The 15,621-nt window shown below is 41.4% G+C and overlaps 1 protein-coding gene across 5 annotated transcripts in view; it reads right to left on the reverse strand.

The window, feature by feature from the left end:
- Positions 1–749: 749 nt before the first annotated feature.
- The window catches only part of MARK3 (microtubule affinity regulating kinase 3), a 61,980-nt gene continuing 47,108 nt past the window's right edge, over positions 750–15,621 (reverse strand). Inside the window, exons 14-19 of one of the 5 annotated variants that reach the window (XM_075843927.1) lie at positions 15,510–15,613; positions 14,634–14,795; positions 12,770–13,027; positions 5,944–5,970; positions 3,615–3,659; positions 750–1,704 (exon numbers count right to left, since the gene is read on the reverse strand). In XM_075843927.1, the coding sequence (XP_075700042.1) occupies positions 1,359–1,704; positions 3,615–3,659; positions 5,944–5,970; positions 12,770–13,027; positions 14,634–14,795; positions 15,510–15,613 (942 nt within the window). In that variant the 3' untranslated portion in view covers positions 750–1,358. The remainder of the gene's footprint in view (positions 1,705–3,614; positions 3,660–5,943; positions 5,971–12,769; positions 13,028–14,633; positions 14,796–15,509; positions 15,614–15,621) is intronic. The other 4 variants (XM_075843923.1, XM_075843924.1, XM_075843925.1 and 1 more) reach the window with 4 other exon arrangements.

Here is a 15,621-nt window from a genome sequence, read left to right on the forward strand (position 1 = left end):
TGGGTTAGCAGTTGTGTATACTTGCAGTAGGAAAGTTTGACTAAAAGACCTTCAGGCCGTGAAAAAGTCCATTCCAGAATCCCGTGAAACTATGAACTACTATCGAAAACCAGGCAGCGGCAACGTTCTCATTGTTGTGATCAGAACTACCAATTTTTCTCTCTTCATTATACCTGTAACCCAAATGACTCAAAGTGACCAGACCATAAATCCATCTCCAATACAGAAATTCAAATTTGATACCATCATTCCCAATATCCAACAACCCCCCTCCACCACGTCACAATGAGAGTCCAAGCTGTTGAGATATTGGGTGCAACGGTCCTCAAACTAAAGAACATTACCCTTCGGCAAGGAATACCATTTTCTGGTGACCACCCGGTTCCCTTCATGTGACAGGTACATGTTCACACTAGCGTCATGGCGTCAGTCTTATTACAGAGCCATAGCAGCTATGGTTCATCTGTTTGGGAATTCTGGCTATCCCCATTGACTTCTAATAGGATCCATCAGATTTTCGGTATGATGGTAAGAGTAGTATTTCCAGGAATGTTTGACAGCGAGAAGCCCCGAAAACTCAAGTGCCAACAGAGCGTAACAGTTCACAGCTGGAGGTTGGGTGTTAACAGCGGTCACATCAAAATTTTAGGCTTTGGGTAGAGTTAGGCTTAAAGTAGACTTGAATTTATGATCAAAAGTAGTCATTTCTACGGGACGACCTGAGTATCTAGCAAGGAAGACAGACTTCGTTCTTTAGCAGGAACACCTTTTAATCGCTGCCCATATCACTCAAGTTACAATTCTCAAACTTCACTGAACTTTTTTTTTTTAACCTTCCCAAAGAGGACAAAAAAAACAAAAACAGCACTTGTGCATCCTAAGGAGTGTTTTGTTGAAGAAAACAACAAAAAATTGTTAACATGGGAATTAAAAAAAACCAAAAACTATTCTGTGTTACAGGAGGTCTGTTTAATAACAGCCATTATATTTTTTTGGAAACAATTCTGTGTGCTTAATGCCGATGGAACATCCATACTTGCACACGCATACATGATGGATATCAATACGGAAATATATTAGGTGATAAACAGAAAAAAAAAAAAAAAAGCCAAAAAGTAAATAATTTACATGGTAGGCAACTTTAATGCTGTAGTGCACATATATATATTTATATAAAAAAAAAAATCCAACTCTCCCGCACGTTCCAGCAGCTTGTTCCGTTTGTAATATCATAAATCAGGAGATGCAGAAATTATTGCCTAAATAATTCTATACATTAAACCAGTGTTCTCGGGGAAAACACTTTTTCAATTGCTACGTAATTTACAACTTGATTGTTCGCCTTCTCCCCCCTTATATTACAGTTTTAACTCATTGGCAATTTTGGAAGCAATGTTTTTGAAAGCTATGGATGTCCCAGATATCCGCTTAAAGCGCACCCCGTTCAGAGAGAGCCTTGGCAGTTTGCACACTTCCATCTCCCATTGGACGAGATTTTCGGCATGGCCGTCACCGTTGACGCAGAAGAGTAAGAAGCGTTCTCTCTGCTCATAGTCACAATTGTTGGCGTCTAGAACCTTGCGAATCTCACGCATCATGTCGTTGGGGTCCATGGAACTGGTGGTTTTCATGCTCCAGGTAAACCGCAGCGACCGTGGCTTTGATTCTTTGTTCTCGTCTTTCTGGTCCACTGACACATTACGACTAGAAGAAAAGAGAAGTTACTCTTTTGTAGACAGTCATTCCAAGATGGATAGTCAAGATGGGCAAACATAAAATTCCTTTAAGTGCTATCCTTCCATTAATGACCCGGATAGAAAAGAGGCCCATAAGTACCATTAAAAGTTTTTGAGTCTGTACTAAAGGGCATTTACCCCAAAAATAATACTTAAAACTAAATTGTCCTCTTCTGTCAAGGTAAAGGCTTCGCATGATCAGTTTCTTAATAAGTCTTACGAAAAATTGTCTAACATACAATATGGCCTCCATTACGTCTCCTGCAGGGTTTGCCATCCAACTTTTTAGGACTTATCACAGGAATATCGGCCTAATGATGCAATGATACATCCCACCGCAAAACCAAGAACAATGTCCATACCAAGGTTTAATGGCCCACGAGTTAAAACTGTGGTTGTAGGAGAGGTCACTAGTCAACCCAATAACTAGAACAGCTGGATGGATTTTTTTAAATTTTTTATTTTAACTTGACAGAAGTGGTTCAGTTGACTTAAATTTATTAATTTAAGGGGCAATGTGCTTTCCGTGTAGACATCAACCTACCATAATTATCCACAGTTACAGATTTTAGCTGTTGGGGTACAATCAATGGCATAAGCCTCAAGGGCTAAATTTAATTATAAGGGTATGTACACTTTTGCAACTAACTTTTTCTGGCTGCAATGTTTCAAATAAAAAAGAAAAGATATATATATTTATCTATCACAGGTGTTCATTTAAAAAAAAATCTACTATTTTGTGTATATAATGGACTTGTGCCTCTGCACAGAAGAGGACTACTAAAAAAAAAACTTGTGCCAGTGTGACACACACGTACAAGACTTTGTAGTCTGTAACCGTGGTGACACATCTGCATGAGAGCTGAACACACAAAACAGCAGATTTATAAAAAATATTAAGACTATGTGCCAATAGCATCAATTAAAACAAAAAGTTGCAAAAGTATACACACCGTTGAAGGAGAGAACATTACCAAGTTGCAACTTCACAGGGTAAGAGGGAATCTCCTATGTCCCTCTCCTGATCCGAATTAGGCTCTGTTCACATCTCATTTTAGCCCTGTCAGAGGTATACGTCAGGAGGGTTTCCCAATGTATAGCTCCGATACGTGTTATTGTATAGGCATACAGTTTAATACGTCACCCATAGGCTCCAATGATAAAAAAAAATATTGTGCAGTATACTTTTTTTTTTTTGTGGAATGCCTCTGCAGAAGGGGATTTCTTATAAAGTAAAGCAATAAAACAGGAAAGTCAATGCTTATTGGCCTGGCAGATGCCTTAAAGCAGGGGTCAGCACTCCAGCAGCTATGAAACTACAACTCCCAACATGCCCTTACAGCCAAAGTCTATATTACTCCATCCAAAGGTGGTCAGGGCATGCTGGGAATTGTAGTTTCACAACAGCTGGAGTGTTGAAGATTGCTGACCCCTGCCTTATAGGACACTTGGCAACAGTCACATATCCGAACAGTGTAAAAACGCTATGTGAACACAGCCTTAACTGATCACTAGTGTTATAAGCCTGTAGTAACCTGGACAAGGTCCCATAAACAATGCATTTGTCCCTTTAATAACGAAAACGTATAGGATGTGCCTCAACCATACAAAGACTTATTATTCTGCCCCACTCCACTGCTAGGATAGCCAACCCCCCCCCCCCCCCCTTTATAATTTGCCTTCTAAAGAAACAGAACTTACTTGGCAAACAAGACGACATGGATTTCCATGCAAACATTCACAGAAACACTGGCGTAAATGTAACAAGTAGTTGATGCAAGAATGACATGCAAAAACACTCATGGAAGGGTTAACTGAACGCTCATGAGTGATGTTAAAATTGTAAATTTTAAAATAAAAAATGAATATTGCCCTCACCTGGAGCCCTCATATCTCCCGTTTCTCTCCGATTCAGTCGGGAGCCTCAATGAAAACAATGCAAAAAGCAAAGAAGAGCAGAAGAGAAGAGAAATCTTACACTGGTGATCAAATGCTCAGCCGATCAGATTTACAACAAAGTGAAGACATCACATGAGCTGAAGAACAAATTACAATATGAAGAAGTCACCGAGGTATGAGGCGCCCGGTAGGGGTGCGAGAAGTTTTAGTATCCTTAGGATAATGAAGAACACTCTTAATAGTTAGTTGAGGGACCACCACCACCTTTTTGACTTTCGCTATACAGTCTATACCATCCTGACATTTTCAAAAATAACGGGCCCTGCCCTCAAATAGGATTTTGCATCTTTACGTTTTTTTTAAACATGTAACATTATTAGTAAATGTTTACGCCTGTACATATCCGATGGCCAGAATTCTTTCAAAAAAAATAGCGGGTGGGGTGGGATTTTTTTTTTTTTTCAAAATTGGTGCAAAGGAAAAGTGGAGCAGTTGCCCACAGCAACCAAGTTAAAAACACTTCTGGAAAATTAGAGCTGGAATCTGATTGATCGATTTGGGCAACCGCTTCATTTTCCTTGGCACCAGTTTTGATAGATCTCCACCCATGATCGAAGGATTTTAAGACGTAGCATCACAAAGCTGTGAGTTTAGGTCATGAACCAGCGTGATGATGTTGTATAAAGCCAAATGACTGGCGTCTCCTGCCATACAAAAATTCTTGGGTCTCAAATTTTAGGCTGGAATAAAGTTTTTATAGGCCTATGGATGAGTGGGGCCGGTTTTCCAAAAACTATCCCTACGGAAGTCATAATCCTCATATGCATGGTACACACAAGAGGTGAACCTAGCCTTAAAAACCTTAAGAGCTCACAAGAAGCAATTGTTTTCGTACGAGCTGCATACACCCTGCTTAAGCATTGAATCGGTTAGTTGTACGGTGTAAAGTGAGGGAACCCGGCCCACCGCACTGGATTCTGCCCACTTGCCAAAAACTACGTAAGTGGCAGGGATTTCCTTGCTATGCACCACCCAGATATTAGCTGGCCACACGACCTATTTCCAGCAGCTATCTAACATGCATTTGGAGATCCAGACTGTCCCAAACTCCTGCCGTCAGGGTAAAAGAACGGCCATATTGAATTGCTCCACTGCTGCCATAGGCGTTGGTAGAATATAGCATTTAAAGAGGCTCTGTCACCACATTATAAGTGCCCTATATTGTACATGATGTGATCGGCGCTGTAATGTAGATTACACCAGTGTTTTTTATTTAGAAAAACTATCATTTTTGACAGTTATAACCTGTATTAGATTTATGCTAATGAGTTTCTCAATGGACAACTGGGCGTGTTTTACTTTTTCGCCAACTGGGCGTTGTACAGAGGAGTGTATGACGCGGACCAATCAGTGACCAATCAGCGTCATACACTTCTCTCCATTCATTTACACAGCACATATCTATATAGTTATACCACTATGTGAAGCCACATAAACACACTATAACATTACTGCAGTGTCCTGACAATGAATATACATCACCTCCAGCCAGGACGGGATGTGTATTCAGAATCCTGACACTACTGTAGCGTCTGTGTGATATTTACAGCAAGGCAAGCGTAATCTCGTTTTAAATGACAGGTTACATCGTAATGTCGTGAGATTAATAAGACAGGAGTCAGGCCTCACGCATAGAGCAGTGTACAGGATTCGAGAACGCAGCTCTCCTGCACGTGCTATGGCAACGCCAGAGCAAGCACAACATTGACGTGGCAGAGATCAGGAGATAAAACGGGAAACATGTTGTACATTAGTAAGTGTTGTGATTCCCGATATGAAACCCATTGAGCTACAAAGTACAGAACCCATGATTATATAGGCTATTTTTTTTTTTTTAGTATCATGACTTTCCTTGTAATTGTATAGTGTGTCCGTGGAACGTATATGAAGCTAGACTAGTACGGATAAGAGGCATTCTTATTCCAATTAAAAAAACAATAAAAAAACAAACTTACCTTACAATAAAATAAACTGATATTAACAACCACCACAAACCTTCTGCTGATCGCATGCCAAGTGTATATTAGTAAAAATAAAACATGACATTTTATGACACTCATGACTAATGGTTGCAAAGTGCACAGGACATGCTCAGCTGATTAAAAGTTACATCATCCAGTGAAAAGTAGGAAAGACGTCTCTAGCAAATTTAGTTTTCAGCAGAAAGTTTAGTATACAGAAAAATCAGATCCAGGAAGACAAGTAATATATAGGAAATAATATATATATATAGCAAATTAAATCCTACCTTTTTATAAATCTGAATGACATGTTTCTAAAAAAAACAAACAAGAAAACAAAAATCAAAAGTAAAAAAAATTAAGATGCGCAAAAAAATGTAAGAAATAAAAAAAGCAAATCACGGCTTGTGCATTATGTAACAATCACATCTACATATTAAACTCCTCCCTGAGCCGCTAGACCGGATGGTAACGCGCACCGGAGAAATGAACGTTAGTTACACCAGGCACGCGCGTTTAACGTAAAACATAACCAAAATTTGTACATTTGGGTGGATCCCCCCCCCCCTCCCCTTATCAAATTGTTCCTAGAATTTTGGGTGTGTCCATATTCTCCACCTAAACATATACATAAATCTGATTAATAAGGCAGTGGGAATTCAGAAAAGTGTAGACGGAGCAACGCCAAGTCTTTGAGTAAATTATTTGTCCTGAGCTCAGAATAACTAAGCGGAGTAAATCAGATGACTGGTTGCTAGGGATGATTTACCTAACAACCGTCCTGGCTGGGCAGTGTATCCTTAGCAACCAGTCTGTCTCAAATGACTAGATTGGCACTGTACCTTTAGGAAAGAAAAAACTACACAAAAAGGGAATCAGTCGCCATTTCCCATACCAGCCGGCTTTATTAATCCGATTTTTCCAAAAGTAAAATGTAGGTTAACAGCCTAATGGTTTGACTTTTGGTTCCAATCCCAAAATACTTTAAGCCTGTAAACAGGAAAACATCTTTATGGAAGGGAGTAGAAAATAATTAAAAACAGACTTTCAACAGATAAAGATACAATCACAAGAATATTGTAGGTTGTAGTAGATGGTAAAGCACTCCCCCGCACAGAGGCAGGTGGTGGGGACAGTTGTAGACGTTACTAAGTAAACTTAAGCTCGGTGCTACTTTCAGCCCAAATGACGACCAATATTTCTGAAATTGGATTAGACGAGTGGGAAAAAAATTAAAAAATCTGCCCACCCTCTGCCAGAGACAACGCCACTCTGGTCTATGGGCTGTGCCTGGTATTGCAGCTTAACTTGTGCAGGTTCCAAAAGTTGAACATCAATTTTAAGCTTTAAATGGATCAAACTCCTAAATTCAACATAAAATAGATAATTTAGGCTGATCGATCTGAAATTGGCTATTGGTCAATTTTAGGCATAGAGGTGGAGTGACCTAAAAATGTTGAAGCAGGTCCATCAAATCAGGTAGTCGTAGCTTTCGGGTGAAAACAAATTTCTTTTAATTTACCCATTAGTCCCTCCAATAACGATGTTATTTTTAGTTACTTAGACAACAGATTAGCAGATTTTGGGTTTGATCATACTTTAAAGGGGGGGCTTTACACTTTAATCCACTTCCACCCCTCTGAACAGCGTTGCCCTTTTCTCGTTGGTTACGTCCGGTGTTAGTACCTTCATAGAAAGCATGGACGCAGTGAGGTGTTTGCATTCATTCCTTTTGACAGAATTGAGACGGCCCTGGAGAACATAAGGGGGCGGAGCATGACCCAGGGATTCTCTTTGGTCATTTTTGAATCCGTGTCATGCACCTCCCCCTCAAGCCTTGCACTAGGCAAAAGTGTATCAGTTTTTTTTCCCCAGAGTGTTGCTTTAATTTAGCATTTTAGTATGTGTACACGAATGATCTGTTATCCTTGGTGTATAGGACATCCATTACATGGCAGACATATTGCTGTGTTTTTGTATTTAAAGGGTCACCCAACTAAAAACATGGTTTGCGTAAAAAGAAGCCGGTAATAACATTCACAGAAGTGGATGTAATGTTGGCCACAGACTGAGATCTTCAGGTCAGTGAGAGGCGTTGGGTGAATAAGTCCAATTCGGCCATAGTGTGAGCTCACTGAAGACTCTCATTCAGATGACCATCTCTGACCTGCTCTCCCCTTCCAGGAACATTTGTTTTTCAAGGAATGTTTTTCATGGATGTCGGGGTCGTGGCGGTCTTTTTTTCTTGTGTTCTTTCGGTTGTATCTCAGTGTGTCACGTATGGTTTGATGTACGGTTGTATTCAGGGAGACAACCCATGCTGGACGCAAGGCGATCAATCCCTGGCAAGAATCACGTCACGAAAAAAAAAAAAGTATCCTCCCAGAAACGCATCAATTATCTGCAGTTCTGGTAACACATTACACAGTTGTGAATGTTATTATAAGCTTTTATACACTTGATCTACATATATAAATGGTGGGGGAGGGGGTTAAAGGACTGTGTACAAATACAAATTTCCATCTGAAATACATGACCATAAAATTCCTCTAATCTGGATTCATAAATCTAGGATCATCAAGTGCATACAGGGAAGACAGGCAACCCTAGAAGGCTAATCAAACTTTCAAAATACTTCTGACGTATCATAGCGACATGACAGAAGCTTTGATCGGTGGGGGTCCGAGCACTGAAACCCCCCCCCCCCATTGCTAAAACAAAGTGGCAGAAGCGCTTGCGAAAGTCTAAGAACCTGTACGCCAATTGCTTGGGCTTCCGAGAAAAGTCGATCGCAAACGAAGCGGCTCAGAGCTAAACCCGACCGCATCTGCCGCTTCGTTTTAGCGATCGGAGGGGGTCTCAGTCCACGGACCCCCACCGATCAAAACTTCTGACATGACTGACACGTCAGAAGTTTTTTTTTGGAAAGTTTGGTTACCCATTAAAGGGGTTGTCCGGTTAGAAAAAAAAAAAAGGGTATTTTTTTTTTCTAGAAACAGCTCCACTCTTGTCTATAGATTTTGCCTGTTACTGCAGAACAGCACTTGAATGTGGATGAGCTGCAATACCTGACACAGCCCTTGGATAAGAGTGGCGCTGTTTCTTCTACAAAATAACAGTTTTTCTAACCTCTGACAACCCCTTTCAACTAAAAGTCTGGTTTGCAAGATTGCCATAGATCAAGCAAATCTGCGCCAGAAACAAGCGTCAGATTATGAGCTGCCGGAATAAAGGAATTTTACACTTATTCTAATATATATATATATGTGTGTGTGTTATGCTGGAATAATATATAATAGACCGTGAATAAACCATCTTCTACATGTATATGAGTGTAAAAACAGTTGTCTTCATTTACTATGAAACTAAGTATGTCACACAAACAGGATATTTCTGAAAGTTTTATTAAACTTCGTTACAAGCAAGTTAGGTTGGAAACTAAGTAAATGTCCAAAAAGTTTCAATATTTTTTTTTTTCACAGACATCTTAATTCAAGAGCGTTAAACTAGAAGACGCAGCCGCAGGATTAGATTCTTCAATGTAAGAGCCTCTGGACCTGCCAGATGTCGGACTGCTCTCTGACGAAAGGGTCTTAAGTTGGATTTGGAACATAACTGAGTTATTTGGCCCTGAGAATTTTTTGGTATTTTCCTGTTAGAGTTTCTTGTACATCGTTGAGAACACACACCATTGACATAAACGTATCGCTGTTAACAGATTGGTGTAAACCAATTTTGATAGATTGCAAGATACAGTACAAAATGAAACAAATTGCCATCAAATGTTCTCAAAATTGGTTAAAATGTTAGTTTTTCTCGTTTGTTTTTTTTTGCCAAATGAAGAAAATTAAAAGCATGAACTGAACATTAAGGCAGCAGTAATACTTTCATAATTAAGGGTACAGACATAAAATACAATACAAGTTAGTCTTTGTTCAAGGACTGGACTCCCAGCGGCACATGAAAAATAAACTTTTAGGAATAAATACTCTGACAATGTTTGATCGTTCTTTCCGCTTAATTACACATGAGGCATGTTAAAATGATCTGGATAGAAACCATCAGCTAAAGAGGAACATTCATGAAAATTACTGGTTGCCAATAAACAGAGGGGTCGGCCATTATATATTTTGCGCCTCTGTAATGTCATTAGATGCTAGTGAATGGGCAGGATGCATGATCGACTATAGATGAAAGCAGAATTTCAGCCTCCCCCGGTGAGCTTGTGAATACACAAAGCAACAAACCTGGGCAAGCAGAGCTGCAGTGTAAAGCATGGGGAAGGTACAGAGTGGCAGCCAGAATATTTGTCCCCATACATAACCGATCACTGGTACTCGTGAGAGGAGCAAACGAGAGCCAATCAACGAGCTGTCTCACTGATCGGCGCACGTTTTCAGGACCCATATTGGCTGGCGCAAGAGGACCTTAAGGCTACGTTCACGGATTTGTTGCAGATTTTTGCAGCCAAAGCCAGAAGTGGATCAGGGAGGAAGGAGAAGTAATATTTCCCATTCCATTAGAAACCACTTCTGGCTTTGGCTCAAAAATCTGAAACCGATCGCCATGTGTGAACATAGCCTAATAGAGAATGCAGCATAGCTGGAAAAACGAATCGTATCTCTGCAGGGAGCAGAGATCAATGCCCGAAGAACATAAATATCAGGCAGTGACTGGCATATAGTTTTGTTTTTTTCAGCCCACTATGGGAAATGCACAAAATGGTCTACAGGCACCACGCGTTTGTACTCGCGGTTTTTTTTTTTTTTTTAACGACTTCCTAAACATGTGAATCAAAGTTAAAAAATATTGGCTGCAGAGGAGATGTGTAGTGTAATACTTTGCATAATGTCCTCTTGTACTAAAATAGAGATACGATACAATACATTCCCATAATATAACTAAAACATTCTGCAGGATGTTGCATGGAATCTGACAGAATTGTGCCGATATACCTGTCACTAACTGCTAAGCATTTTCGGAGCGGTTTAGTACATCAGTCCGATGTGAAATGTATCTGCTGTAAACACGTCATCTCTAAATGCACGGCAGCAGAGCGTGCTCACTACAGGCAGCAGTGCGTGCTCACTACAGGCAGCAGTGCGTGCTCACTACAGGCAGCAGAGCGTGCTCACTACAGGCAGCAGAGCGTGCTCACTACAGGCAGCAGAGCGTGCTCACTACAGGCAGCAGAGCGTGCTCACTACAGGCAGCAGAGCGTGCTCACTACAGGCAGCAGAGCGTGCTCACTACAGGCAGCAGAGCGTGCTCACTACAGGCAGCAGAGCGTGCTCACTACAGGCAGCAGAGCGTGCTCACTACAGGCAGCAGAGCGTGCTCACTACAGGCAGCAGAGCGTGCTCACTACAGGCAGCAGAGCGTGCTCACTACAGGCAGCAGAGCGTGCTCACTACAGGCAGCAGAGCGTGCTCACTACAGGCAGCAGAGCGTGCTCACTACAGGCAGCAGAGCGTGCTCACTACAGGCAGAAGGTGGGGACCCTTTAAGACCAGTCTGAGCGACGAACCACGTAAACGTAGGTTTCAAAAATGTTCCTCTTCAAGATCAAAACTGACCCCCCCCCCCATACAAAACACTAGAACTTTATGTGCAATACCAGATTACACTAGCAGGTAAAACTTGGAGGTAGATTTAGTGTTAGCGTTACAACGTACATTTGTTTCTATTAATCCAAGTTCTAAAAGTTGTATAATCAAGAGACAACTACAAAAAAGTAGATACACACAAGTGAGGGAATTACGAGGATTGAACAAGACGACACTGTAGTATTTAAGCTTGAGCAGCTTTGACCGCCCGAGATGTTGCAAATGTCAAATGCATTTATAGGTTCTAAAATAATACTTTACGCTAGCGAAAAAAGCTCTACTCTACAAAACAAAGCAACGATACAGCGATACTTTACAGCGTCTCAATGGCTCAGCAGGCTGCGCTTTCATCCCTGGTCCAGATTGGAAGGAAATAGAAGGCATCTGGTTTATTATTGCACAGCAATACACATCTACGGCAAAACACTTAACAAGCAGTAAAACTAGATATAAAAAAAATTAGCAAAAAAATTAAAATAAAAAATTGAACGAGTTTCCACTCGTGCTGCGATCTACTGCTCCTGGAAGACGCTTATACTAAACTTTTGCTTGCAAAAAAGAAAAAAAAAAAGTCACTCAGGGGTTGACTCAGCATTGTGCTAGCCGCAGGAACAAAGTCAAATTAATTCAAAAAAAAATAAAAAATCGTCCTTTGCCAGATCTAAAAGCTAAAATAACGTACAAACGTATTACACACTGAAAGAACGCCAAAAATATGATAAGGTACAAGGACATTAAAAGGTAAGCGGTCGCAGCCTCTTATAAATGGTCTAATAATGTTGAACTAGAGGGCGCTATCGCACCCACTCAAGTGCCTTCTTAAAAAAAATAAAATATCTAGAAGTCCATTATTTGCTTTACTCTGAGGGTGAGACATTATGTGGGTGTAAATATTCCCAGTACTTCTGCTATGATAGGGCACCAGATTCAATAAAAGGGAGCCTGTCCCTTTAAGAAAAGTAAAAATGTATAAATTTTGCTGCTTGTTAAGCATAGGCCTTACAGCTAACTGCCCTACAGACAACCGCACACCATAAATCAATGTAAACGGTTGATTTCCCATGAGAAAACACTATTACATATTATGTTGACTATTATTTACATAACTGGAGTGAATGAACGCCATCCCCAGCATGTGCCACAATTATCCGTACGATGAAAAGAAGAAAAAAAAAAAGCTGCAGGTTGGTAGCATCTCGCATAGAATGGGTGACATATTACGCTCCAATATCTCTGCCAGTTATCAAAGCTCCATAGTATGTACATGGGGCCGAAGCCTACACATTAAATGTAAACTGGTCCAATGAAGCGAACATTAAAAAATAGGTCTAAGTTTTACAGAACAAAAAGAAAAACCAAAAAACAAAACCTATAAATATGGCACAATATATACATATAGATACAAAACATACAACAGAGGTAACTCCGGGACACAGGGATCTTTTGGGAGTGATGGCACGCAGCGAGTGACGGGTGAAAATTCCCACACCACCAAAAACAAACTTACCTTCTAGTTAATTTTGAAGTTAATTTACTAAAAAGATTAGTGGAGCCTCTACTTCGAGTCTGTGACAGAGGGGTGGCTTCATGAGATAAACTGGGCGAGGCAGGCGGTCCATTGTAGGTCGCGGTGCGTCGCTCACGGAGTTGGCCGTGGAAAGTGCTTCGGCTGGCGGTTCCTCGAGGGAAGCGCATGCGGTCTGGAGTAGTGGTGCTGGTTATGCTGTGCGTCGAGGCCACGGATGTTCTTTGATCAGGAATTGTGCTGTGATAAGGAGAGACGGTTGAACTATACCTGGTCTTTCATGAGAAACATAGACTTCGATGCGTTTCTATACTAAAAAGTAGTCAACCATTGTAACGAGACTGCCAGCCGTGTTCACAATGAGGGAGGCATGAGTAATGCAAGCCTTGGAGACAGACATCTATCTAGGGGACGTACCCCTAAAATGAGAGATCAGCAGGTAATGGGGGCAAGTGATCACTACAGCAAAACTCTAGTGGGCAGTCTGACATTGATGGAACCAGTGTAATGTCCTGAAAGTCAGAGAAATGCAACAAATTAAAGGATAAAGGCTGAGGACTGGAGAATCCATAAAGATTAGAGAGCAAATCGGAGTTTTCTTGAAGTCCAGGACCAGTGGTTCTATGTATTTTGCGTTCAGGAACTGGAATTTTGCTGCGTGATTGCACTTCAGTCGCAACACAGACTGAGCGCGCACCTTTACACCTGCTAAACTCAGGACCTTTAACCGTCTTAAAGCACACCTCCACTCAGAAGGTAAAAGCTCAGGTTTGACTGGAGCAAACCCCAATATCCCACATCCCCCAAATCCTACTAAAGGGTATAGAAAGCAAATTAGGGCTACTGTAAGGACCGATTTAGCTGGAAAGTAGTTCGTGACTACTACTGTCCTCCTTCCATTAGTCCAACAGTTAAAGGGGTTGGACCAAGATTAAATGTGGTCCCCTAATCACATGACAGGTTATAATATCCTGATCATTGGGGGTCCTCCACCAATCACTAGAACGGAAAACCCGTTCCTCCGAATGAATAGAGCGGCAGGTCGAGCTTGCGCCCTGATGCTCCAGACACTCTCCATGGCACTGCCGGAGATAGCGGAGTACAGCGCTTGGCTATCTCCAGCAGTCCCATAGACAGTGAATAGAGCGGCAGAGGGCATGCGTGACCAGCTGCTTCATTCATTCGAAGGAATGAGACCCTCGTTCCCAGCGGTCAGACCCTCACCAATCAGCATGTTCTCACCTATCCTATGCTTAGGGGATAACCTTTAATCTTGGAATTAACCCTATAAAGCGGAGGAGCCTCCATACAGGATTCCACAGCTCATCTTCCTGGACCGCTGGCGGGAGGAAGAGTGGAGATTGGGAATAATTTTTATTGAAGGTGCGCTTCAAGTAAATACGATGTAATGAAGATAAGCGGCTGATGCTTTGGGATTGAAACAAGGGGGAGATCATTGAAAACATCTGAATGTAGTCTGAACGCACAAGGACAATCACTGGAAATGTTACACACACCACTGGTCAGGGGTCACAGATTCGTAGGAGTTCTTAGTATTCAGTGTGACCCGGTTGCACTTTGTTAAAAGCACAACATGAAAAACACAACACTAACAGGGTCCAAGGAAAACATTTTAGATGGGTTTCCACAGATGACAAGATTACCATGAAGGGCACGTAGTTGAACACTTGGCTACGAGCGAGGAAAAAATGATAATGACCCCAAATGGGAAATGCAACAGAGGCCTTGTATCACAACTGGGGTGCAGCATGACACTTAAGGGCAATGGGGGATATGTTAGTTCAACAGAAAGGGTTTTTTTTGTGTTCTTTTTAGATATTCTTACGCAGGCCTGAAGTTATCTGCTTCACTGGTATTTGTCGGTAACATCTCGGAGTGCCTGGAGGCTGACATGGACATTGATTTCGGATGCCGCAGCCGAGCAAAGATGGAAGAAATGGCACATACTGAGGCAGGACTAGTTGCATAAGCGAAAATTCCTGTCAGGCTGTGATGGGAAGGGGGGGGGGGTAGAATAGGTTTGGGCAGACAGAAAAGTATAATGGACCAATAACACAGGCGCAAATAATAGCATAAAGCACAAAAGTTAAAAAAAAACAACCAGAAAAAAACATTCTATATTTCAATACATACTGCCCTACAGGTAACAACGCAGTTGCAGTATTCCCTTATTTTATTCTTATGCTACAGATAAAGGCTTTTGGCCATAATTAAAAATAAATGTGAAATGTTAAGAGGGTTTTACCATCAGGTCAGGAATCACACGAGTCAGCCGGAGATCAGAGAAGTAAAACGTGGTTTAGGGGCCCCGTCCTAGAGATCTGACATTTATAACATATCCTGTGGATCGGTCATAAAACTCCTTGATAGTAAAATCCCTTTAAAGGTAAAATGTTTTCTTTTAATTTTTGAAGCTGGAAACCAGTATAAGTTTGCCGATTGCCATGGGGTATGTGACAGGCGGTCTGCGTCCATTCACGGACATCCAGTGCCATGCCAAGTGACATAATGCAAACGTCTGCCACGGCAGCTCTACACATCAGCCATTACATGATACGACCGGTTATAAATGAAGAATGCCGTTTCTAAAGATACGGTTATAACTTCATCTTGTCTGTACATGTGCAGGAAGGGCTTGTATATGTTCTCAGCATCATCTAATATCGAGGACTTGCTAAACACCCAGAAAAATAAACCTTACCTGTTTTCTTTGCCATTTTGAATGACCGAATGTCGATCGGTGGAGGCGCGCTCGCTGCACACGTAAGTATTTCGGCGGGTCATTCCACTGGACGTCGAGTTATTCTGCAGGG

The sequence above is a fragment of the Rhinoderma darwinii genome, chromosome 12 (genome assembly GCF_050947455.1).
Source record: "Rhinoderma darwinii isolate aRhiDar2 chromosome 12, aRhiDar2.hap1, whole genome shotgun sequence".
Taxonomy (NCBI): domain Eukaryota; kingdom Metazoa; phylum Chordata; class Amphibia; order Anura; family Rhinodermatidae; genus Rhinoderma; species Rhinoderma darwinii.